The sequence below is a fragment of the Castanea sativa genome, chromosome 2, assembly GCF_040712315.1.
Source record: "Castanea sativa cultivar Marrone di Chiusa Pesio chromosome 2, ASM4071231v1".
NCBI lineage: Eukaryota > Viridiplantae > Streptophyta > Magnoliopsida > Fagales > Fagaceae > Castanea > Castanea sativa.
In genome coordinates, this window is record NC_134014.1 from 51,369,573 (window position 1) to 51,395,221 (window position 25,649).

Below are 25,649 nucleotides of genomic sequence, written 5' to 3' on the forward strand. Positions count from 1 at the left end.
TAGAGGAGAAGAAAATAACATTAGAAGAGCTTATACCTCTACTCGGCTTTAAAAAAAAAATATTGGAGTTTGCTTTGCTTTTATAGTATTCATGATTAACCTCGCAAATTTGGAGATAGATTATCAATGTTTGAGCTTGAGTTTAAGTTGGATTTGTTATAGAAATAGAGTTTCACACCTTGTTAAGTTTGGATTAAACAAAAATAATTTTTTTTAAAAAAAATGATAATAATGAGTTTGAGTTTAAGTTGGACTTGTTAGAGAGATAGAAGTTCACGCATTATTAAATTTGGACTAAACAAAAATAATTTTATTTAAATATTGTGCTGAAGTGAAAAAGTGTGAGAGTTTTAGAGGTTTCAGTTTTATATATATATATATATATATATAAATGATAGTAGCAGGCTCAACGGGAATGTTAATAGAATGGTGGGATTATCATCTAAAACAAGTTATTAGAGAAAATTTTAAGGCCAATAAGAATTTGAGCAAAATAAAACCCAATTTTAGGAGCAAATGATCAATCAATCATTTTAATATATGCAATAATAAAATCAAATGGACAACTTTTTTGCAATGAATTAGAATATGAACAAGAATATGGTCCTTTGTCAATTGTTCGAAAATATTTCCTCGTTAAGGGGAAAAAAGGCTTATTTTATTCCAAATTATCTCAAAAAAAAAAAAAAACCAAAAGGTTGGAAGAATTTACTTTTGTAGACACTAAAATTCTCATTTTGAGTGCGACGTTAAAAAAATTGTTAGGTTAGTCTTATAGCAAAAATCAAGCACAATCTCAAGTCCAAGGTTCAACTAAAGTTGTGAGAGCAATGTAATTTTACCATAAAGGTAAAACAAAATCGACTCTAAAATCTAATTGTCTTTCTCTTTCTTTCAGGGAACAAGCTGAGTTTTTTGCTTGTCTAATTGTCTTTCTTAAAACGTGTGTTTGCCCAATGACAACGCTTACCCAAACGGGCCCCTAGCTACCATAAATGATGCTCATGAGAAATCAAACCCAAAACTTACGAGACCCTAATGGGATTGATCCATATGATTTATAACTAAAACTAGTAATTACTACGGATGAATATCTTGAAGTCCTGAACTATAAAATGGACTTCTTGCTTTTCCCAAATGCGAATCCCTAACTGTAGGTAGTGTGAAATGTCCAATTTGTTAACAAAGGCTTCCATCTAAAATTGCAATACAATTATTTAAGGCACTCAATATGAAAAATCAACGCAAACTAGGTTGTAACCTGTGTTTCTCCTCAAAAATATTTAACAAAAATAATGATGAGGTGATCACATTAGTTATTGGCATTTATATAATCAATATATATATATATATATATATATATATATATATATATATATATATATATATAGACATGGTCATGCAAACGAGTGCCCTTAGGGCATTGGTTAACAATCCATTTTAGGAAAATTTTGATATCACTTTTATGGGAAATGAAAAAAGATGTCAAAACATTAATTGCTTTTCTTTCTTTCTCCATAAAAACTTTCTTTAAATGGATTATTAAACAATGCCTTAAGGACATTCATTAGCATTTCCCATAAATATATATATATATATATATATATATATATATATATATATATAAACAGAGATCTCATGTGGGAAAGTATGAGATCCTGCCATGTGGCGCTCTATTTGAGCTCTATTAGAGCAATTATTACATTTGACATTCCAATCACTTTCACTTGAAAAATAAATTCCAATGTCCTGTTAGAAATTGAAAAGACACACATTACTTGCTTCAGCAAAATCTAGTTCACCTCTTCCTCTTTCTCTTTCTTAACTCTTCAATTCCCCTTTAAATTTAAAGCAAACTAGTGTATTATATATATATATATGAAAGCAGAAACTTCATGCAGGAAAGCATGAGGTTCTACCATGTGGCGCTTTATTTGAGCTCTATTAGAGCAATCATTGCATTTGACCTTCCAATCACCTTCTCTTGAAAAACAAATTCCAATGCCCTTTTAAAAATTGAAAAAACACACATTACTTATCACTTCAGCAAAATCCAGTTCACCTCTTCCTCTTTCTTAACTCTTTAGTTCCCCTTTAAATTTAATGCAAACTAATGTATTTCTTTTTAAATTAACATACATACATATATATATATATATATATATTATATCATATACTATATATAATAGTAGAAGCCTTTTCTTACAATTAAGGAGGTGTTGCCATGTAGGAAAAATGCTCATCTAAAATTCTGCTGCGTATAACTTGAAAAGCGATAAATTATGTTGTTTTGCAACCTTCACACCGCTTAATCTTAACACAATTTTTCTCAGTATATATATATATATATATATATATATATATATATATATATATATAAACTGGTTAAAATACTATTATGTTTGCGATACAGAGATAGAGAGGGAGGAAAAAAAAACTTACGATATAGAGATGAGAAGGGGAAACAGTTCGTATGGTCGGCCATCACCATCATTTTCCCACTACCGTCTGTTCCCTTGCCAGACTTATACCACCAGAACCAGCATCAGTAATGCACGAAAGAATTAAGATATGAACATAGAGAGAACTACCACCCGTAAGGGGTTTTTTTTTTTTTTTTTTTCATTCTTTCTTTAGATCTGGGTGTAAAATATGAATTAGTTTTGAGAAATATGGTTGGATTGATTTTTATTTAGGTATATGGGTTACATTAGGTTTTGATTTGATTTTCTAAAATTTGGGGTTATATATGATTATGATTTAGGTTTGGGGAGGGCAAAGACAAAGAAATAAGAGAGAAAGTTCGCTATTTGGAAAGAGCGTTGGTGACGAGATAATTTGATATCCTTATTGGGCACATTATTACTAGAGGTATAAGCACAAGTCTAATGATAGTTTCCTGATCACTAACATAGCTTTTAAAGTAGTTTTCTTTTTTCTTAATATACATGTATTTGAATGCGTTTCTACTTTTAAGTTCCTGCTTTGTATTTGCCTTTGAGAGGCACTAAGTAGAGTTCAATATTGCAGTTGCTTAGAATTTAGTGATGGCATTAACTTGACATGTGATTACTTTTGTCCAACATTTAGTTGATCTATTCTAATATTATTTATTCACCTTTGTCTTTGGATATCAGAGCACATTGAAGATGCTACTCTTTACCTTGATGCTGCATCTATATAAAGTTTCCAATTTGTTGGGGGATTTCATGTGTTGCTGGACCTGAGAGTTTGTGTTGTTTGCAATTCAGAGAGCATGCGTTTTGTTGATGCAGTAAGCTAATAATGTCATGTATATCTTGAAATATCTTTTATTGCTTCTTTCAATCTTCTATAGGTAAGATTAAATGACTTCACATGTGAACATTTCATAAATAGATATGTTTGTATTAATATGTGTGTGTGTGGCATACATGCTTGTAGGTTACCCAGCTTTTGTTGCTAACTTATTCAACCCATGCCAAGCATGTTGTAATTTACTAATTTGAATTTGCTTTGAATCCTAGGTGGTAGTTTGGAACTAAAAATTTGATGCTGGAAGGAAAATAGTGGTCATCATCTCAGCATATGTTTGTTAAGCAAGATTTTTAACTAAGTACCACCTGATATCTCATCAGTCATTCCTCTACCACTTGAGCCAAGGCCCAATTGCAACATCTTACCTACTGTTTTTATTATTATTGTTATTTTTGGTGAAGTGTAGTTACTTTTTTTTCCCTTTGGATAAATTAATCAATTGTAAGTATTACATTACTATATTTCAATATATATTGTTGTCATTGTTGAACACATTACTAGGACTTTACTCTAAATATAACTTTGTGTTCCTAGATACTTAATTTCTGATATGGTGCAAAATTAAGGAACTATTACATGTGTTTTACACGCAAGCCTCCTACAGCTTATTATTGTTTGTTCTATAGGTGTGTTTTAAGGATAGTAGGTAGGTTGTATTAAAAACTAAATAAAAAATATTAAGGATTATTATAACTAACTAGATAAGGCCTTAGGGAGAGATAGAGAGACACAAAAATGTTGTGGATTGTTAAATGAAATGCACCATTTCACTATTGCTAAAATAAAAGACTTGAGATTGACAAAACATTTGTAAGAAAAGGAAAGAGAAAAATCTAAGAGGCCGCTACCAACATCATGTAGATGTTTGTAATGTGAAATACACATTTTATATCAAATTTTATTCTATAATATTCCTCCAAAGTTTTTTTTTTCTTCTCATTACTTCAATAGAATAATTGTAATAGATATGTGTGTGCAATTTGATGGGACTGACGCCTCCAGCTCATATAGACGACATTAAGTTAGTGACAAAGTCATCTCTTGCGACGAGCCAACTGGACACCCGCATTAATGACGAAGATACCCAGCCATTTAATAAGAGGATAACCTCTTGGATGGTTACATAAACAGCTGTGCAGACCGTTGGATGCCCATTCGGATCCATCTGGACGAACTCAATACAACTGACGAACCTGTGCTTCATCAGTTTGGCGCCGTCTGTGGGAATGACATTTTTGTACTAAGGTTTGAAAAGAGTAGTTTCCACTAGCTTCAATATTCAGATGGAGTCAAATCAAGGTTTAGCGGCATTGGCCCAACAAGTCCAAGCTCTTGTGGCTACTATTGAGGAGCTCACCAGACAGAATCAGGAGATGAGGCAATGGCTTCAGCGGGAGGAGAATCGGTCCAAAGCTGTTCAAGAGGATGGAGGAGACAACCATGGTAGAAGCAACCAACGAAGGACCTCTACTCCAGATGAGCAAAATTCTGATCTCCTTCAAGAGATGAGGAAAGAGATGGACGAACTGAGAAATGCCATTAAGGAGAAGACCGATTGGAGCCTGGATAGGATGGTCAAGGTGATAGATTCTCCTTTCACCGTGGCAGTCTTAGAACGATCGGTACCGGCAAAGTTTCATTTGCCTCAGCTTGAGCCTTTCGATGGGCTTAAGGACCTCTAAAACCACCTTAATACCTTCAAGACGACATTGTGCCTCCAACAGCCCCCTGATGAAATAATGTGTTGCACTTTCCCTACCACGCTTAAGGGAGCTGCAAGAGAGTGGTTCACAAAACTGCCAACCTCATCCATTGATAACTTTGAACAGCTAAGTAGCTCCTTCCTGCGCCACTTCGTCGGAGGGCAATGTCCTAAAAGACCCGCGGATCACCTACTCACTATTAAGCAAGGGGAGAAAGAAACTTTGCAGTCATGCGTGAAAAATTTCACCCGAGAAACTCTGGAGGTGGACGACGCTGATGACAAAGTACAGCTGACTACTTTTAAGGCAGGGTTGAAGTTTAGGGAGTTTGTGGTTTCGCTGGCAAAAAATCCACCTAAGACGATGGCAGAAATGCTCCTAAAAGCTCAGAAGTACATGAACGCAGAGGATGCATTAGCAGCCATAGGGGATGAAGGAAAGCCAGCAAAAGAGGGAAGGAAGGAGGACGAATGCAGGGGGCAAAAGAGGGAACGTTCAGGTCGTCGAAATAGTGATGGGGATAAAAGGAATGACGAAAGAGTTCCACGAACGGTAAAATTTACTCCTCTGGTTATGCTTGTTGATAAAATTTTAATGCAGATTAAGGATGAGCACATCCTCAAGTCACCGAGGCCATTGCATTATTCTCCCAATGTGCGTGACAAGAACAAGTACTGCCGGTTCCACAAAGATCACGACCACTACATGGAGGATTGTCGGGACCTGAAAGGACAAATAGAAGAATTGATACAAAAAGGGAAATTATAGAAGTATGTGAAGAAGGGAGAGTCCAGCAAGTTTAGGGACAGTAATAAGCACTAGCACGAATCCTCGTCAAAAAGCGGAGATCGTTTGTTCTAGCCACCACAAGATGTGATCAAGGAGATAAAGGCGATTGCAGGAGGGCCATTTGCGGGAGGGTCATTCAGATCCTTAAAAAAGGCCTGTTAGCGGCAAGTAAATATCGTCCACATGACACCCCCGTTCAAGCAAAGACGGACGAACCAGGACATGTCCTTCAACAAGGAAGACACTAAAGGGGTGAAGCAACCTCACAATGACCCCTTGGTCATCATGCTCACGATTGAAGGGTTCAATACCAAGAGGATCCTCGTAGATAATGGTAGCTCTGCAGATATCATCTACCTGCCTACCTTCCAGCAGCTAAAGCTGGATCCAGGAAGGCTACGTCCATTTGATTCCCCCCTTGGAGACAGGGTGTACCCAAAGGGCATAGTGACGCTGACAGTTACAGTAGGGACCTACCCGAGGCAACTGACCCGTCAACTGGACTTTTTGGTGGTAGATTGCCCATCGTCCTACAATGTAATTATTAGGAGACCTACACTTAACCGGTGGAAGTCAGCCACGTCCACCTACTGCCTAAAGGTAAAGTTTCCAACTGAGAATGGCGTTGGAGAAGTGAAAGGAGATCAAGTCTTGGCCCGGGAATGCTACCAAGCCGTCTTGGCTGCAAAGGAGAACTATACATGGGTAATCAAGGAGAAAGAAGAAGATAAAGTGGAAGCCTTGGAGACAGTAGAATTGGTCGAAGGAGAAGCATCCAGGACAACAAGAATAGGGACGATGCTGAGTCCCGAGATGAGAACAAGGCTTGTAAGGTTTCTCAAAGAAAACCTGGACATCTTCGCATGGAGTCACGAGGACATGCTAGGCATATCCCCAAAAGTTATCCAACACAAGTTGAACATAGATCCAAAAAAAAGCCCGTCCAGCAAAGACGACGAGTCTTCGCACTAGGATGAAACCAAGCAATTACAGACGAGGTCAATAAACTGCTGGCAGCTGGCTTTATCCGGGAGGTTTACTATCTTGACTGGCTTGCTAACGTTGTGCTAGTGAAGAAAGTGAATGGGAAATGGAGAATGTGTGTAGACTTCACAGACCTAAACAAAACTTGCCCGAAAGACAGCTTCCCACTACCAAGAATAAATCAACTGGTGGATTCTACGATTGGGTATAAGTTGTTGACGTTCATGGATGCTTTCTCAGGATACAACCAAGTAAAAATGGCAAAGGACGACCAAGAAAAAACTGCTTTCATCACTAGTCAAGGGCTCTATTGCTATAGGGTGATGCCCTTTGGACTGAAGAACACAAGGGCAACTTACCAGAGGCTAGTAAACAAGGTGTTCAGTAAGCAGATTGGCAAGAATATGGAGGTGTACGTAGACGATATGCTCATCAAGAGCAGAGAAGAGCATGGCCATCTTGATGACCTTAAGGAAACTTTTGCCACCCTTAGAGAGTACCAGATGAAGTTGAATCTTAGTAAGTGTGTTTTTGGCGTAGCCTCGAGAAAATTCTTAGGGTTCATGGTGTCTCAAAGAGGGATAGAGGCCAACCCGGAGAAAGTAGGCCATACTTAACATGACATCACCCAAGTCCGTCAAAGAAGTCCAAAAGCTCACAGGAAGGATTGTGGCTCTCAATAGGTTCGTCTCTAAAGCAACGGACATGTGCCTACCCTTCTTCAAGACATCGAAGCAAGCATTCACCTGGACTGATGAATGCAAAGCAGCGTTTCAAGAACTCAAACGTTACTTGAGCAGTCCCCCCTTCCTAAGTCCTTCTAAGGAGGGGGAGAATATGTATCTATATCTGTCAGTGTCGGTCGCGGCCGTGAGTGCAGCTTTGATTCGAGAAGAAGACAAGAAACAACTCCTAGTTTATTATGTCAGCCAAGCTATCCAATGAGCGGAAGCCAAATATTCCAGGATTGAAAAAATTGTATTCACCCTCGTGGTAGCTTCACCCAAGCTGCGACCATATTTCGAAGCAAATCCAATCCTGGTGATGACGAACCAACCCATCAAGAAGTAAATGAACAAACCTAAAGCAGTCGGAAGAATGGTTCAGTGGGTAATTGAGCTCAGCCAGTTTGACATCAAATACCACCCCAGAACAACCATCAAAGCACAAGCCCTAGCAGACTTCATTGCTGAATTTACCCTCCTCGACGATGACAACCCCGACGACGACACAGAACGCTGGACAATCTAGACCGATGGTTCGTTAGCTCAAAAAAGGGGAGGAGTTGGAGTCATCATAAAGGCCCCAAATGGAGAAACACTCAAATACAGAGTTTGACTGAAGTTTCCAGCCACCAATAACGAGGCCGAGTACGAAGGAATACTGACAGGGCTGAGACTCGGGAAGGCACTCGGGGTTAAGAACCTGCTTATGCAGAGTGACTCGAAGTTAGTGATAGAGTAGATCAAAGAAGAGTATGAAGCAAAGGAGGAAAGATTGCAGAGATACCTCTAGCTGACGAAACATCTAGCCCGGGAGTTTGATAAATTGGAATTCGCACAGATCCCCAGAGGTCAGAACATGGCAGCAGACGAGATCGCAAAAATGGCCTCGTCAAAGGAAGAAACAACGAATATGGAGGTAGACATGGAGATTTAGAAACACCCCAACATTGAAGAAGTTCTAGCGTTGGCAATCCAAAGCAAAAGCAACTGGATGACGCCGATTGTATCGTTTCTCCAAGATGAGCACCTTCCTTAAGACACCAAGTAGGCCAAAAAGATTAGGAAGAGAGCAGCTAGATTTACGATCCTAAATGACACCTTATACAAGAGAGGCTTCTCCATTCCTTACTTGAAGTATGTGGACGAAAAAGAAGCTAAGTACATCCTAGAAGAAATTCACGAAAGAATTTGTGGGGACCATGCTGGTCCCAGGTCCTTGGTAAGCAAGGTTATTCGAATAGGATATTTCTGGTCAACCATGCAGGTGGACGTGGTAGAACTCGTGAAGAAATGTGACAAGTGTCAGAGGTTTGGGAATGTTCAACGGCTTCCAGCAGAGAGACTGATGACTATATCATCCCCGTGGCCTTTCGCACAATGGGGAATTGACATCGTCGGCCCACTACCCCTTGGTAAAGGTCAGGTAAGATTCTTACTAGTTGCAATTGATTACTTCACTAAATGGGTCGAAGCAGAAGCAATAGCAATCATCATCGAAGCACGAATCCGGAACTTCGTATGGAAGAATATAATTTGCAGGTTTGGGATCCCAAGGACGATTATATCAGATAATGGGCAGCAGTTTGACAATCGAGGTTTCAGGGACTTTTGCTCAAGCCTAGGCATCAAGAACCAGTTCTCATCCCTAGGGCATCTGCAGGCGAATGGTCAAACAGAGGTGACGAATCGAACACTACTGAAGATTATTAAAGCCAAGCTGGATGACGCGAAGGGTACTTGGCTAGAAGAATTGCCCAATGTCCTATGGGCGTATAGAACAACAACAAGAACCCCAATGGGAGAAACCCCTTTTAGGCTTACTTACGGCACTGAAGCAGTGATCTTAGTTGAGGTAGGAGTGGCCAGCATCAGGCGAGAGGTATTCCACAAAAGAGATAATGATGACCAGCTTCGAGTTAACCTGGATTGCTTAGATGAAGTCAGAGATAAAGCTTTCGATAGGATGATGAAGTATTAGTAGAAGATGGTCAAATACTACAACAAGAGGGTAAAGCTCAGACGATTTAACATAGGCGACCTTGTCCTGCGCAAGGTCACGACAGCGACTAAAGACTCGGCCCAACGAAAGCTTAGGCCCACATGGGAAGGACCTTACCGAGTCATCCATTACTTTAGACAAGGTAGCTATCACTTGGAAACCCTAGACGGACAGAGGTTCCCACGACCTTGGAACATCGAGCACCTGAAGAAGTACCACTAACAGATGTAACAAATAAGTATATTCATTCTTGAAATTAATAAAAGAATTATTCAGCTAATGTCTTTGTGCAAATAGGAAAGGAGAGAAGGCCTAAGTAATAAGATTCTGCTTAGATGGATGTAAATTACTGACGAAGGCAAAATTTATCTTAACGGCCAAGTAATAAGATTCCGCTTAAACGGATGTACATTACTGATGAAGCCGAAATTTATCTTAACGGCCAAGTAATAAGATTCTGCTTAGACTGATGTACATTACTGATGAAGCCAAAATTTATCTTAATGGCTAAGTAATAAGATTCCGCTTAGACGGATGTATATTACTGACGAAGCCAAAAGATGGTCATAAAAACGAATAAGTAATAAGATTCCGCTTAGACGGATGTACATTACTAACGAAATCCTGCCTGAACGGACAAAAAGAAAGAAGCAATAAGCATAACGCGGAGCGTAAAAAGCACCCACAAGCTTGGTTACATGCAAGTAAGTTTGAAATCATGAATAAACTTAAAAGCCCAAAAACAGAGGGTCAGTACCATTGCTTTGACATTAAAACTAACAGCCCATAAATGCTAGGCAAAAAGCATTATTTTGGAAATATAACTAAAAGCCCAAAATACACTGGGCAAAAAAAAAAAAAAAAAAAAAACAACAGCTATTTCACTTGAAACAGGATCAAACATTAGCCGCCGTGTCTTCACCGTTTAGAGGGGGCAAGGGAGTGTCCTTGGGAGCATCTTCAGAAGCTACAGATTGAGTGGCCTCGTCTACCGCCATCTCCATGTCGAGGCCTTCCAGGTCTACTCCTGAGGGATGCTTAATCATGTACCGACGAAGAAGTTCGAACCCCTTAAAGTACCAACTGAAGAGCACAGAGTTGTACTCTTCTGTCTGTTGGAAACCCTCGACGACCTTAGCAGCAATTACCTTCAACTTCTCTCGAGCAGTGGATAATTGTTCGTCCTTCTCGAGAATAAGTTGCCTCTCCACCCTAAGCTCATCCTCAAGAGTTTTTACCTTTTCCTTGACGGAGTTGGCCTTGTCCATGGAGGAGATTAACTCCTTCCTCAACTTAGAACTCTCCGCCTCCAGGGCCTCGATCCTAGATGTGGACGAAACGACCTTCGCATCCTGAGCAAGATACTTGGAGGTGATGTGAAGACTCTCCCCGAGCACCTGGAGATAAAACTTTTGTTAGGAAACGACACTAAAGGATGAAAAAGATAACATTATACAAGTTGGGTACCTGAACTAGCTTGTGGAGATGGCGACCCACTACTTCATTAGCCGGCACTCCCAAAAATGCCCTCATGTCGTTAGCAGTAAAAACATCCTGCAACCGAGCCTATGCCACCTCGGCATCGTCTCAGACGCTGGAAGACCGGGAGTCAACTTTCTCCTTTTGCTTATCCCCGGTCCTCGGCCTTTTTGTCCATTGAGAGGGAATCTCCTTGATTGAAACGTCTAGAGAAGCCGTTCTCGCCGACTCGATAGCATGAGTAGAGGACGTGGCCGTGATGACGGGAGTACCCTTTTCCATCACCCGTACGCCCCTTGTCCCAAGCTTGGACAAAGGCTCATTCTTTTTAGCCCTCATCTAGGCATACATTCCTTGTTTGAATTTTGTGGTCATTCCTGCAAAAGGAAACAGTTAAACAAAAAATCCTTACAAAACGTATTGACGAACTTAGGTACTTACTCTTATTTTCTTCTATTTCCAAGTTTCGCAGAACGTAAGCGGATGGCTCGGGACCAAGACAGTAGAAAGCGAGGGTCCAGGGATCTACCAGGTTGTCAAAATCTTCAATCGACTGGGCGTACTCAAGCGCTTTGTTAACCTGATCCTTGTACCTGTTTTTTAGCTTAGGTCATCTCTTAACTGCACGAAGCAAACGGGCATAAGAGTTAAGCGGTTATAAGTAAACGAAAAGCTGAAAGGTCGGGAAGAACAATGACGCACCTAAGTTCAGGGTACTCCACCGACGGAGCAGCCTTGGGAGATCACCCCAAACCTTGTTAGAGGGAGTCTTCCAATCGTCCCCAGACATGAAAAAGAACCGAGACTTCCAATATCTGAACGACGAAGGCAAATCCCGGACGATCCTAGTTCTTCTCTCCCACGACACCAGCTCATAATACCCATGTTCTTTGGATGCTTTCAAACGATATAGGTAAACGAGCTCGTCCACCCTAATCATGCCTCCGTTAGTAGCAGCCAGCCATATCTCCATACAGCTGACCACAATCCTCCACGAATTGGGCATAAGTTGCCTTGGAGTGATACCAAAATGATCCAACAATTCCATAAGGAAAGGATGGACGGGGAACCTAAGACCACAAAGAAAAGCAGCCTTATAGAAGCATACCTCCCCAGGGTAGAAATGGCAATCCCTGAACCTCGAAAGGGTTTCGCTGTCTAAACCACACACGGTCTTAAGAGCTTAAAAAGCCCTAATCTCCCAAGGAGCAAAGATGGTGGTATCTCCCTCTATGGGTCTATCGCTAAAATATAAACCGGTTTCTAACTCACTCGATCTCACCTCCTCCATCTCCCCCTTTTTTTTTTACCAGGTCCTCAAACCAATTAAGCGATTGACGCAGCAACGATAGCAAATCAGCCAACACTATACTCAACCCACTACCCTCTAAAATGTACCTCTCAAGGTGTGGAAAAGCACCCAATGATCCCCCTAAACATGCAAAAAGGAAGGAAACAGAGGGATAGAGAACCCTAACCTCAGAACTGCTAAGCATAAAGGCCCACAACAAGCTAAAAAAAAAAAAAAAAAAAGAGAAAGCGAAATTAGACATTACTGCAAAATCGCCCACTCAAAAGAAGGCAAAGAGCAAGAAGAAAGACCATACCTCAAAAAGCAATGGAGAAGGAAAGCGAGATCGCAGAAATTGCAGAAGAAAAATGGCAACAATGGCGACAGTAATGGCGACTCAGAAACAAAGCGAAAGAAAAAATAAGAAGGTAAAGAAGAAAGGAGGAAGTTTTAAAAAGATAAACACCAGAAACTGAAAACCAGCGGGAAAACCAAGGGTCACAATGGGAGCATTAAACTACCCCATTTGAAACATGCCACTTGGCCACAACATACCAAGCGCCACCACTACGCCTTAAATACGGAACAGAATCCCAAAAGCCGCAGATAACTTTTAAACTTCCATGGTCATCTTGACACGTCACGACGACCATGGAACTCGAGGGGGCAACTGATGGAACTGATGCCTCCAGCTCATATAGACGACATTAAGTTAGTGACATAGTCATCTCTTGCGATGAGCCAACCGGACACCTGCATTAATGACGAAGATACCCAGCCATTTAATGAGAGGATAACCTCTTAGATGGTCACATAAACAGCTGTGCAGACCGTTGGACACCCATTAAAGACCACATTAAAAGGACACAAGGCGTTACCAATAGGAGCATTATAGCTGCAATCATTTCTCCAACGGTTAGAAGCCAGGAGAACATATATATACGGTCCTCACAAGCACCAGGGGGAGGTATGAATGATAGAGAACGCACTTATTCATTATATTTCTTAAATACTGTTTTAAACTCTCAATATACTAATTTTGGCATCGGAGGCGTTATTGTAGGCACCACACCGGTGTCCATTTTCAGGGAGTTAACTGTTTCCTCCACAATGCCAGCAACCATTCGGTTCCATCTGGATGAACTCAATACAACTGAAGAACTTGTGCTTCATCACAATTTATAATTGTTACTTCTTATGATGGACTCATTATTAATAAGGTTCTATAAAAATCATACTATATTATTTTAGAAATGTATGATTTAAAAAAAGTGTAAACTAATATCATATAATTTGAACGTCTTCTAAATTTTTTAATTGTACTCATGCATATGTACGGGGCCACACACTAGTAAATATAAAGCAGAGACCTTGTACAGGAAAGCATGAGGTCCTGCCATATGACATTTTATTTAAGCACTATCAGAGAAATTATTGCATTTGACCTTCCAAATCAACTTCACTTGAAAAATAAATTTCAAATTCCTTTTAAAAATTGAAAAGACATGTATTACTTATTGCTTCAGCAAAATCCAGTTCATGTCTTTCTCTTTCCCTTTCTTAACTCTTCAGATCACCTTTAAATTTAATGCAAACTAATGTATTTCTTTTTAAATTTATATACATATAGCCCTTAGAGATTACTGGACACTGAGGAAAATAAATCAGTGTAATAGTTCTTTGGATAATAACCCAAATTCCATTAGATGCCTCTGCCCTTTCTTGCTCCATTGATGCCAATTTGCTTCAACCGTTATATCTTCTTCTTGGAGCTCTGCTTAAAATTGAATCATAAGGTAATTCTTCCACTAAAAGGTGGGTATATAATCTCTAAAAAAAAAATTTTTTGCTTTATTACTTTGATCTCTTTAATTTTTACTTTATAATTTTAGTTTGGGCGCAATTGCCTTTTAGTTACATGCATGCAAATTGTTTGATAAGATAGATGAGTGTTTTGTTGTAAGCAACAGTTAATGCAGATGCAACAAACTATTTTTCATGTGCTCATATTGTAAATTGTAGCTATACATAATAAATATGGTCTGTGCTATAGGTAACGTTGTAAATTGCTTCAAATAAACATTATTTTAGTTTTGCTTTCTTTTCTATAACGTCTATGGTTTGCTTAAATTGATAATTTTGTCATTAGACCATGAACAAAATAAAAAAAAACAAAGCAAAAGAATTCTGCAGCTATGAACTTTTTCTTAAATGATACCCATTTTGCAACATTTTTTTTGTGTATGTGTGAGTGATATTAGAATAATTCAAACATTTAAAAGTAATTTGGTTTGTTGTAGACTCCAAAAAGGAAATGAGAGATCAATCATGTCATAAAGGGTCACGAGTTAATCGTTGATCCTATGTTCCACATGGCTTTGATGGCCTTGATTGTTGCCGAATTTCTTGTAAGTCTCAATAGGAAAAGGTAAAGATTCCACTTTGACCTTTGAATTAATATTCTAATTTATTCTCATCACATTTTTTTTTTTCTTTCCTTTCATTTTTCAATTTATTTTAATTTATGATTATATGTAGGTAATACAAGTGGATGATGTTAGGAAATGATAATGTATGTTTGTTTCCTAGACATGTATTATGATAAACTAAAACAACACCATATGTAGGAAATCTTTTACAATGGACTGTTGTTGAGCAAAGTACGTTGCTCCCTATTGTGTTGATAACTTTAATCCCAATAATTGTATCTCTATGTTTTCATGTGTTTGATGGACACACCCATGAAAAGGGTTGACAAGAAAAAAAGATGTTCATGTTTGTTGAATATTTATTACTTTGTAGGTAAATCTAATTGATAAATGGGTTTTCAGAACTGAGAAAAACAATTCATTTGTGTTTTAAAACATTTATTGCAACTATGAAAGGAGTAAAATGATTATTTCAAGGTTATGGGAGTGGAATTGTCTCATTCAAATAGGTTTCTACCTTCAATTATCATTCTTTGACTAATTATATTTAAACAAAAAATTGATAGACAAAGCTCTCTAATTTTAGTTTTTTTGACTTTCGTAGGAATTTGTAAAAGCTGAAGAATGTAACACCTAATTGAGTGGGCGCTAGCTGATCATTGTTGTGACAATTAGGAATAGATATTGTACATCAATTTAGATGTGACTGCCATGTATGTTTAATCAATTTAATGTTCTTTTTTTTTTTTTTTTTTCAATTCTTTCCGATATATATATATATATATATATATATATATATATATATATTTATATTACAAGTAAATTCTTTTCATTTTTCATTGTAATTTTTATTAGTGTGACTGTTATTTATTCCAACAGTACTATAAGCATGAATTTTATAGAAAGGCATATAGAAAAATCTACCAAGTGTTTGAAATACAAATTCTTTTGGTCTTCTATCTGCACTTTGCCACTTCTTTTTATCATAAATCAAACATTAAATTTCTAAATACTATATTTGTACTTTTGCTTTCCTATAAATTGTTTTCAAATTTATGTAATTAATTGAGTGACTATACTTAGTTGTTAGTTTATTGTCATACCTGTATTGAAGATGGATTGTGGGTTAAGAACAAGTTTTTGGACCAGGTTTTAGGATAATTATATCTAATTATATTCATTTAAAATAGGTGGAATTATATGTAAGTAGATCTGAATTGTTGATACTCAAAGCATCCTAAATTAACATTATAAGGCTAATATAAGGAAGCTCAACTCCATGTTTCAATGACTTCTATGAGAGAGAGTCTCGATGCCCATTTAATGAAGGACAAAGTCCTTACATCTTTCAATCGAATGTCCAAAACCACCATAAAATTGGGTCATTACTTCTAACAGTTAGAGAAAAACCCTTGTTTTGCACAGCCAAAGAGGTTGATAATGGGCTAAGTGCTTTGCCTAGACATGACACACTATACGACCTTGATACTGCTATATATATAGTTAAAATATTATCGAGAATGCTTGATGAGATCAATGCCTAAGTTATAAATTTCATTTGAAAAGTGATAGGTTCAATGAGTCTAATATGTACAACATACACCTGTAGTTTATTGGGTTCATGATCAACTGATGGTAGGGAACAAAATATGACTACTTGCTCTGAAGTTTCAGCTATAATTGTAGGTAATTTTAGCAATGAAAATATCCACCGTTTGTGTTATAATACATATACAACATTTTCCAAAACCATTTTACGTAAAAGCTTATAGCATTATTTGTGCATCCTGCGGACAACCTGCTAGTAATATCTAAAAGTTGAAGCGTAACATTTAATATTGTCATGCTCCTGTTAAGCCATATCATTGACTCGTTACAATTTTTATTGATTTATTCCTCTAATTTTTTTTTATAATATTAAATATGTTAAACTATTATTAGGGAAAAAACCATCCAAAATGAATGTGTAAAGTCAATCGGTTCATATATTTAATGTTGTCACACTCTTATTGAGCCACATCATCGTCTACGCACCAGTTTTTTATTATTTGTTCCTCTAATTTTTTAATAATATTAAATCATCCAAGATATTATGAGGGAAAAAAAAAACCAAACAAGATGAATGTACAACATCAATTGGTTAATATATTTAATATCATCCAAAAAATTAGAAGAAAAAATGTTGATGTGGCCAATGATTCAATTCACTTTGGTCCATTTTATTCTATTTTAGTCCAACTCAGTCTATTATGTCCATTTGGTACACTGCAATCCAATTCCATTCACTTTGGTCCATTTGGTCTACTTCAGTCCGTTTCAGTCCAGCTCAGTCTATTCGGTTCAATTCTTCCATTTCAGTCTGCTTCAGTCTAATCGATACATTTTGGTCCAATTCAGTTCATTTCGGTCTACTTCAGTCCAATTTGGTACACTTCGCTCCACTTCGGTCTATTTCAGTCCAATTCAGTTCATTTCGATCTACTTCAGTCCACTTTGGTCAATTTTGGTCCATTCGGTCTACTTTAGTCCATATGGTCCACTTCAGTCCATTTCAATACACTGACTTAAGAATTGGAAGAGACAGGTTCAGTTTGAGAGTAGCTTCTTCTTCTTCTTCTTCTTTTTTTGTGGAGAATATTAAGTATTTTTAACACACACATGGGGAGAGGTGAGAAGGTCTTAAAGAAATTGACAGTGGTGTACCTATTCTATATTAGAATTTATTAAAAAATATAGATGACAAAAAGTAATATTATTATTTTTACTTGTTTAATTTAATGATTTGTTGTATTATCTTTTTTTATGTTCTTTTTAACCCTTAGTTGATATTAGTATATTAATTTTTGAGTGAATTACAAAATTTAAGAGTTTTGATATGATATAATTTGAATTTGAAGACAAATTCTATGTTAGATAGAAATTAGGAGATTGCTATAACTGTGTTTCTCCTAAGCTTTTAAATGATTTGCTTGAGCACATAAAAACTTTTTTAAATTGACATGTGAAGCTCATCTTGCAATGTATAAGTTATTTAACGTACCATTGCAGAAATTAATTTAGAAATAAATATATTGTCCTCTTCATTCTTTAACAAGAATGATTATATATATATATATATATATTCATACAAACACTCAAAGTAGTCAACATGATAGTACAAGCTGTACTAAGCATGCTCTTTATATTGATGACTCTATTATGTGGTTGGAAGAAACACCAAATTACTTTTACTAAACAAAAATTAAAAAAAAAAATATACATCGATACAAAAAATTGTAACATAGTCACATATCACGTAAGCCAGCAACTAGTTAAGTATTATGAATGAGTCACTTGACATTAAAATTATGAAAATTAAAATGAATAGTTTGCGCAAAATTAACCTACAATTAAAATCTAATTTGAATTTCATTTTGAATTCTAATCATGCTTTGATTTTAATATATTATGATGTTTACATTAACTATCAGATTTTTCAATCATTAAAAAGAAAAAACCGAAAAAGAAAACCAAAGCAACTGTTTACTCCATTAGTCCCAAGAGTTATAGATGCTTGTAGACCCCTCTTCTCTCATTCGTTATATTATTTTTATTTTATTTTTACCTTTAACTACATTTGAGATTTTAATCCTTTTTTTTTTATGTAAATTAATTTTAATAACGTCTTTATTTGGACTTACAATTTAAATTCGTAAGTTTTTAATCATCATTGTCATAGTTTTTTTAATGTAAACTACTACTTTCTCAAAAAAAAAAAAAATGTAAACTAGTACATTAAAAATAAGATTTGAAATTCGGTTTTCTTACTATTTTGTTTTATTTTTAATCCAAGTTTCACATATTTATTTGAGTAATGCTATGAATACAACAAAAAGCCACAAGGTCCACAACAATTTTACAACATTCTCAAATTTGCATGTCAACTCACACATGGGGCCTAGCAGATATTGTTGCTTTACCTTAAATAAAATTTGTTATGCTTCCCTCAAAAAAAACAAAAAAACAAAAAAAACTCACACATGGGGCCCACCATAGTTTTCAATTAATTTTTGTTATAAATAATATGAAATGCTAATTTAGGAATGTTGCGAAACTGTTGTGATTTTTTTTTTTATCCCTAGCATTACTCTATTCATAATACTAAATTCAGTTTTTATTAGTTTTGGATTTTGGCATCCTGTAATAATTTACTTTTGCAATCTCCTCCTTAGAAAAAAAAAAAAAACTATTAATAGACTTAATTGGTTTGGTCTAAAAAAATGAATTACCTATTTGGTCCATTACCTTTACACTATGTGTCAAATTGGTTTATAATATTTTAAATGTATCAATTTAGTCCATAACTTTTTGATATTGTGCCAAAATGGTCTCTAATGGATGAAAAATACTGGTGTAACTAATGACCAAATTAAAAAAATTATTTTTATGCCACATGGACTACTGCATAAGCTACCACATGACATTAATTAAAAAAAAAAAATTAAGGATTAAATCACTCTCTCTCTCTCTCTCTCTCCCTTAGCTTCCATGACTAAAGCTCACTCTTTAAACTCCATTAATGCCAGTTGCCACTGTCAGTGGTATCCAAACCCAAAGCTCTCTCTTATTTTGTTTCTCACACTCTAAACCTAGTGTGGACCAATATGAGAGAGAATGCAGGAGAAACCCTAATCCAAATTGGAGAGAGAGAGGAAAAGAGAGAAACCCTAACCCCTAATTTCAAATGAAGACTCCAAGAGAGAGATTTAGTCTTCTACTTTTATCTTTAACTGAGTTGGGTATTAAATTGGTGATTTGTTGGGTATGTAATGGGTAACCTAGTTAAGGCCCAATTAACACTTATGATAATTGGGTCTAAACTCATTTGACCCAAATAAGTTTTGGGTGGGTTTGAGATGATTTTGACACTCCTACTTGTGCCTCAACACCCTCTTTTTTTTTTGAATGGTAGGATATGAAGGGCATATTTGGTAGGCTATAATTGACATTGTAATGTTATAGCTATTCTTTAATTTGGTTATGGTTTTATTATAGGGAATAATCATTTCTTATGAATAGCTATTTTTTAAAATGAAGAATAACTATTCTTCTCTAAAAGGCTTGTAATGGAGAGGGTGCCTAAGAGTTTATAAACACATGGTTAAGCTTATATAGACTCGATGGTAGCCCTTTCTCTTTTAGTGGCATTGGGTCAACCCTTTCTCTTTTAGTGGCTACACTTATCTATCAATTATTGGCTCTGATACCAAATGTTACAAATCCATGAGTAGAACTCACATTTGAAAACTAGCTTGCAAGGAGAGAATACTAAAGAGCTTATAAAAACATAGTTAAGCTTATACTTAACCCATGTGGGACACTAAGATCATAACAACACTATATTTCATTCCCAGTAGTAAAAGTTATCATTCCTATTATAATCCGCCCAATTAATGAAGTTATGGACATATGTCCAGCTTTTTACTAAGTGGTAAGCACATGTCTAAGTATCAATCTTGAAAATGGTCATTTCGGTTGCGTTTGAGATAACTTATATTGGGCAGCTTATTTTAGTATTTAGTTTATTTTTACTACTATTTATGGATCCCATTCCATTTTTTGGTAATATTAATGGGTCTCATTGTACTATTTTAGCTAACTTTTAGTTTTGTCTACAGTAGTTTCAGCGAAAAGTTTTCAGTTTCAGCTAAATAAGTTGTTCCCAAACGAATGAAAAATTGAGGGTTATGTCATTTGCCATGCTAGTTTGGGCAATCCAGCCTTGTAATTTGATTGACACTACTTGATTTTTTCAAAAAAAAAAAAACATCCAAGATCCAAAATGATGCATATTGTTGCCCATCGAAAAGAGTACAATAGGTCTGTTTTTTGGTTTTTTCATTGATATATCATAGCTGGCCTCTAACGTGGGTCGCTAAAACACACGCCAACGTGCCCTCCTCTTTCTTTCTGTCTCTCTGTCCTAGCTGTGAATGAATGAATACAATTAAAAAAAAAAAAACAAAACCTCAAGGTCGATTAAGGTGCATGATAAGGCCAAATTCCTTTTATTTCTAAAAATCTAGAGATCCTCATTTAATACAAGACCGGGTCTCTTGGTTTCCCTTTTCCACCACAAAGGAAAGAAAAAAAAAATGGAAAAAAAGATTGATGAAGGTCAACTGCTTCATTTCTAATAAAACATCAAAGCTGGAAATCATTCTTTCTTTTTTCCTGAAATTTTCATCCACAAATCATGTCATCTAGTTTCATTGTCTCTCTAATTGAATGACAAAGAAAACAAAAACAAATTGGTTTCTGGCAGCCACTCCAGGAAGCCATCATACTGATCATCTGCTGAGGGTAGGCCTATTGCAAACCCCACTTACACATTGTTTTCCCCCTTATGTTCTCCAACAAGAATTATTTAGTTAGATCTGATTTTCTTTGTAATTTTTGAATGCTATTAATTTTGTATCTAGTTATCAATTTGTGACACAACAACAATGTTGTTCACATTGTTGGCAAGATAACATACAATCATTCTCCTTTTATCATATATACAATACAACAAACTGCACTCATCAACAAGAATTGTATAGGGTACTGAATTGCGAGGGAATCATGACAGAAATGGATGACTCAGGGGAAAAGAAATCAGGTTGTGGCCTCCTAAATGCAGTATTCGGTAGACGTGGTTTTTGGCCAAGAAGAGCTACCTCTACCGGTTCTCTTCCCTCAGGGAATGGTCCTGAATTTGTCAAGACACCAAGCACTCCAAATTCAAGAAGGCGGCGAAGTGACTCTGATGAAAGCTCATTCATTGAGATCCCATCTAATAAGTCAGAGCCGACAACTATACCTGTGGCTAGACCTACACAAAATCCTCAAAGGGCACCTCCTGTATATAATCAAATCCAAGGTAGAGGACCCTCCAATCAGGTTGCAATTGTACCCTCATCAGGCATAGGCTCAACAACAAAGATAACTCCAAATCAAGGATATGTTAACCAAGGCAGAAGGGTGCCAAGGGAAGCCATTGGAATTTCTGGTGAGCTAGAAAGTATGATTGTGGATCATCAAAAGGCAAAGGGAGGTAATAATCTTGTTCGCGCATCATCTAGCAATGTAATGCTTTTCGGCAATTTAGGTAACTTAAGGCAGCCAGGAGGAGGAAATGTGAATTCATATAATGTTGTTAATCATCCTCCTAAGGCTGCAAGAGAAGAAACTCCAATGCCAAAAGGAAATAACTCAAATTACTCAAATGGGGTAAGGGGAAATGTGGTAACAAGTACTTATGGAGAAGGAAAACCCAGTCTAGAAAATTCCTTGTGCCGAGCTCTCTCAACCAGAATGGATCCTGAGACATTGAAGATTATGGGCAATGAGGATTACAAGAATGGAAGATTTGCTGAAGCCCTGGCCTTGTATGATGCAGCAATTTCCATTGACCCCAATAAGGCTTCATATAGAAGCAACAAAAGTGCTGCATTAGCCGCTCTTGGTAGGCTTCTTGAAGCAGTTTTTGAGTGCAGGACAGCTATTCAAATCGAACCTCATTATCAGAGAGCTCATCATCGTTTGGCAACATTATATTTAAGGTAAGGAATTAAAACTATTTATTCCTAGACAATATGAACAATCATATGTACTTCCCTAGAATAATTTCTTTTTGCTAGTCTGTGCCTTTTATTCCTGTTAAGACATAATCATTCTTATAATTTTGAGAATATATTTCTGCATACAGATTAGGGGAAGCAGAAAAGGCATTGTATCATTTTAAACATGCAGGACCAGAGGCGGACCCTGATGACATAGCCAAAGTGAAATCGGTTCAGGTCCATCTCAAAAAGTGCACTGAGGCTCGCAAATTACGAGATTGGAACACCCTAATTAAGGAAGCAGCATACGTTATTTCTGCAGGTGCAGATTCAGCACCACAGGTAAGCTATAAGTAATAGAATTGGTCTCTTATTAATTTTTCACTTTATATGAATCTGTCAACCTTTGTAAGTGTACATCTGTGACTCATTGCCCTGGTTGTTGCCTTGAAAAGATATTTGCTCTGCAAGCTGAGGCCCTGTTGAAGCTCCATAAGCATCAAGATGCAGATGAAACAATGTCAAAGGGTCCAAATTTTGAACTTGACTCATGTACTAAATTCCTTGGGCCTATTGGTAGTGCAAATTTGTTAGCTATACGTGCTCAGGTTGACTTGGCAGCTGGCAGGTTAGTGTGCTCTATATGGTTAATTAAAATCATAGCCCTGGTGTCTAGTGTCACACACACTTGGATTTCAAATCAAATGTTCTGGCAAAACATGAAAATGTTCCCTTTTCTTTTTGGCAAGTAACCCACACCTAAGAAATATTGAATTTAATCATTATTCTAATGGTCTACTCCTGATTGATCACCATTTTTGTCTATCAAATTTAAGTGTGCCTAGTTGAAGCACAAGTTGTTATGAAGCACAACCTCACATGTTCTTTTATTAGGCAAATAAGAAAACTGTTGGTGTGCAATGGCATAACAGATTTGATGATGCATTGGAGTCAGCTCAACGAGCAGCTCGTCTTGACTCAAACAATAGGGAAGCAAACATGGCGATGAGGAAGGCTCGTGCTATTTCAGCAGCTCGATTAAAAGGTAACGACCATTTCAAGGCATCAAGATTCTCCGAGGCATGTGTTGCATACGGGGAGGGACTCGAGAATGACCCATACAATTCAGTGTTATTGTGCAACCGAGCTGCTTCTCGGTCCAAACTTGGCCAATTTGAGAAAGCAGTGGAGGATTGCACTGTTGCCCTCAACTTGAGACCCTCTTACAGCAAGGCTAGACTAAGAAGAGCCGATTGCAATGCCAAGGTGACTAAAGTTACTGTTTAATATTCTTTTACAGACTATATACCATGTTAAAAATTCAGTGATTGAATTGTGGAATATAACTCAAATAAACAGAACTTTCAGTCTAGTTGTACTACTTGAATTGATATATGAGAATGGCATCTCAACATATAAGATATCAAATAATGCATTTCAAGTAACATTTTATAGTTAGACATTTATTTCTTAATATTAAATAGTACACATAGTGTCATGTTATTTAAAATTTTAAATGATTTTGTACTAGATATACATTTAAGATTTGTAATATTTGATCTGAACCATTACATGAATCCATTTCAAAATAGATTTACCTTTAGTTTGATTTTAAGCTGTGAAATTGAGAACCGAAAAATTTAGTTGTTTGGCAATGTTCTTAGGCAGTGAATAATTAAAAATTTGTTTGGATGTTAAATATATAGTTGGGAAAATGGGAAGCTTCAATACAAGACTACGAGGTGTTATTAAAGGAAAGTCCAGGAGACGAGCATGTAAAGCAAGCCTTGTTGGATGCCCAGGTACAGCTCAAGAGACAACGTGGTGAAGACGTGAATGGCACAATGAATGGTGCATCTGACTCGGCCATCGCCCTGTATTGAGAGAGAGACAGACAGAGAGTTTTAGAGATGGAGATGTGAATGGCACAATTTTTTTTTTCTTTTAGAGCAAGATTTAATAGGCCTAATAGGTATACTTTTTTCTCAATTTGTTTGTGTATAGTTCAAATGCGTGTAATCTTTTTTTAATCTCAGAATTTGATTGAAAATTTCTAGTTCCCGTGGAAAGGACCTAAATGATTCTTGATTTTTTTTTTTCTTTGTCACAATACAGCTCATTTAGCTTTGTATTCCATAGAGTGGTGTTTGGAACTGTGGAACTGTTCTTATTAGCATGTCGGAATATATGGTTTGGAATTTCATCTATTTTTTTTCCCCTTGTTTGTATGTAAATTTTGTTTATTTATTGCTTATTGGGATTTATCAATAACAATAGTGAGAGTTTGTGACTATTAGGAAGAAGACACAGAAGTATCAGTTTTGAAAAATAATACGTCCATAATATTTTCACAATAAAAATTCTAAGTAATAAGTTGTTACTGGTTTCAACTTGAATTCATCAATGAAATTACTTTTTTGCCCACCAATAATAGACTAACAGTTAATAACAACATATCACTTTTTTTTCTTCTTTTTTTGAGAAAGAGCAACATATCACTTAGAATTTCTTATAAAAATGTTGTAAACCTAATATTTCTCATTAACTTTATATATGTGGGTTCCACGAGAAAATAAAATGAATAAGAAAAGGAAGAGGAGAAGAAGAAGATGTTCACAAGGTGTTGAATCAGAAAATTTTTTGCAAGTATAACTATGGTTTCTTCTAGTCGTTGTGCTGAATTTGGAAAATTTTGCTGCCCATGAAATCTTATTATTGGAACCATCTTCATTGCAAAGGAATCAAATCCTTACTCCAATTGAATTCACATGGCCATTGATTCACAAAATAAACAAGGCTATCAACCTTGATTAAAACCTGTCGCATCAATGACACTATATATATAGCACTAGTTGATAAAGGACAAAGAAAATAACTTGGAAGAAGTCAGGCTTGAGATTTGCGCCCTCTATTTGTTCAGGAAAAAATGTTTTCTGGAAAATGAGTTAATTTTCAATAAGGTTATGTTTAATAACAGTTTTTATTTTCTATTTTCAAAAACTTGTTTTTGGGAATATGATGAAAAAACAATTTTTTTTGTTTTTTTTAAATAAAAAACATGTTTAGTTAATTGAAATTATAAAAATAGTTTTTTGAAAAAAAAAATAGAAAATACTAAAATATATTGTTATTAAGATTTGAACTCTAATACTAACTCATTAAATGAGACAGATTTATTAAATTAAATGTGTGTTTTCATTGACTTTTGAAAATTAAAAACTGAAAATAACATTTTGCATATTTTCAGTTTCTTTTACAAATTGAGTTTTGAGAACAGTTTTTGTTTTCTGTCTATTTTGGGTTGCCAAACAAGTCTTTTAGTCTTAAAAATAGAAAATTGTTTTTGGAAACAGAAAATAACGAGAAAAAA

The 25,649-nt window shown here is 36.2% G+C and overlaps 3 protein-coding genes across 6 annotated transcripts; all 3 read left to right on the plus strand.

Moving 5' to 3' along the window:
• The first annotated feature begins 5,036 nt into the window (after positions 1-5,036).
• LOC142625491 (uncharacterized) lies at positions 5,037-5,768 on the plus strand. Its single transcript, XM_075799135.1, has one exon. The coding sequence runs from the start codon at positions 5,037-5,039 to the stop codon at positions 5,766-5,768; it is 732 nt and encodes a 243-aa protein (XP_075655250.1).
• A 243-nt stretch (positions 5,769-6,011) lies between these two features.
• LOC142625492 (uncharacterized) lies at positions 6,012-7,390 on the plus strand. Its single transcript, XM_075799136.1, has 2 exons — positions 6,012-6,675; positions 7,014-7,390. The coding sequence occupies exons 1-2, from the start codon at positions 6,012-6,014 to the stop codon at positions 7,388-7,390; spliced, it is 1,041 nt and encodes a 346-aa protein (XP_075655251.1).
• A 13,385-nt stretch (positions 7,391-20,775) lies between these two features.
• LOC142625947 (inactive TPR repeat-containing thioredoxin TTL3) lies at positions 20,776-24,476 on the plus strand. Of its 4 annotated transcripts, none has more exons than XR_012842427.1 (6): positions 20,776-22,279; positions 22,426-22,621; positions 22,735-22,907; positions 23,212-23,545; positions 23,986-24,251; positions 24,395-24,476. XR_012842427.1 is itself a non-coding variant. In XM_075799708.1 (6 exons), exons 2-6 carry the CDS (start codon positions 21,300-21,302, stop codon positions 24,160-24,162), a joined length of 1,860 nt encoding a protein of 619 aa, XP_075655823.1. In that variant the 5' UTR covers positions 20,776-21,038; positions 21,278-21,299; the 3' UTR covers positions 24,163-24,458. The 4 variants fall into 4 exon arrangements, 3 of the variants coding, with proteins under 3 accessions (XP_075655823.1, XP_075655824.1, XP_075655822.1); XM_075799708.1 differs by having other exon boundaries at positions 20,776-21,038; positions 21,278-22,279; positions 23,986-24,458; XM_075799709.1 differs by having other exon boundaries at positions 20,776-21,038; positions 21,307-22,279; positions 23,986-24,458.
• Positions 24,477-25,649: the final 1,173 nt, after the last annotated feature.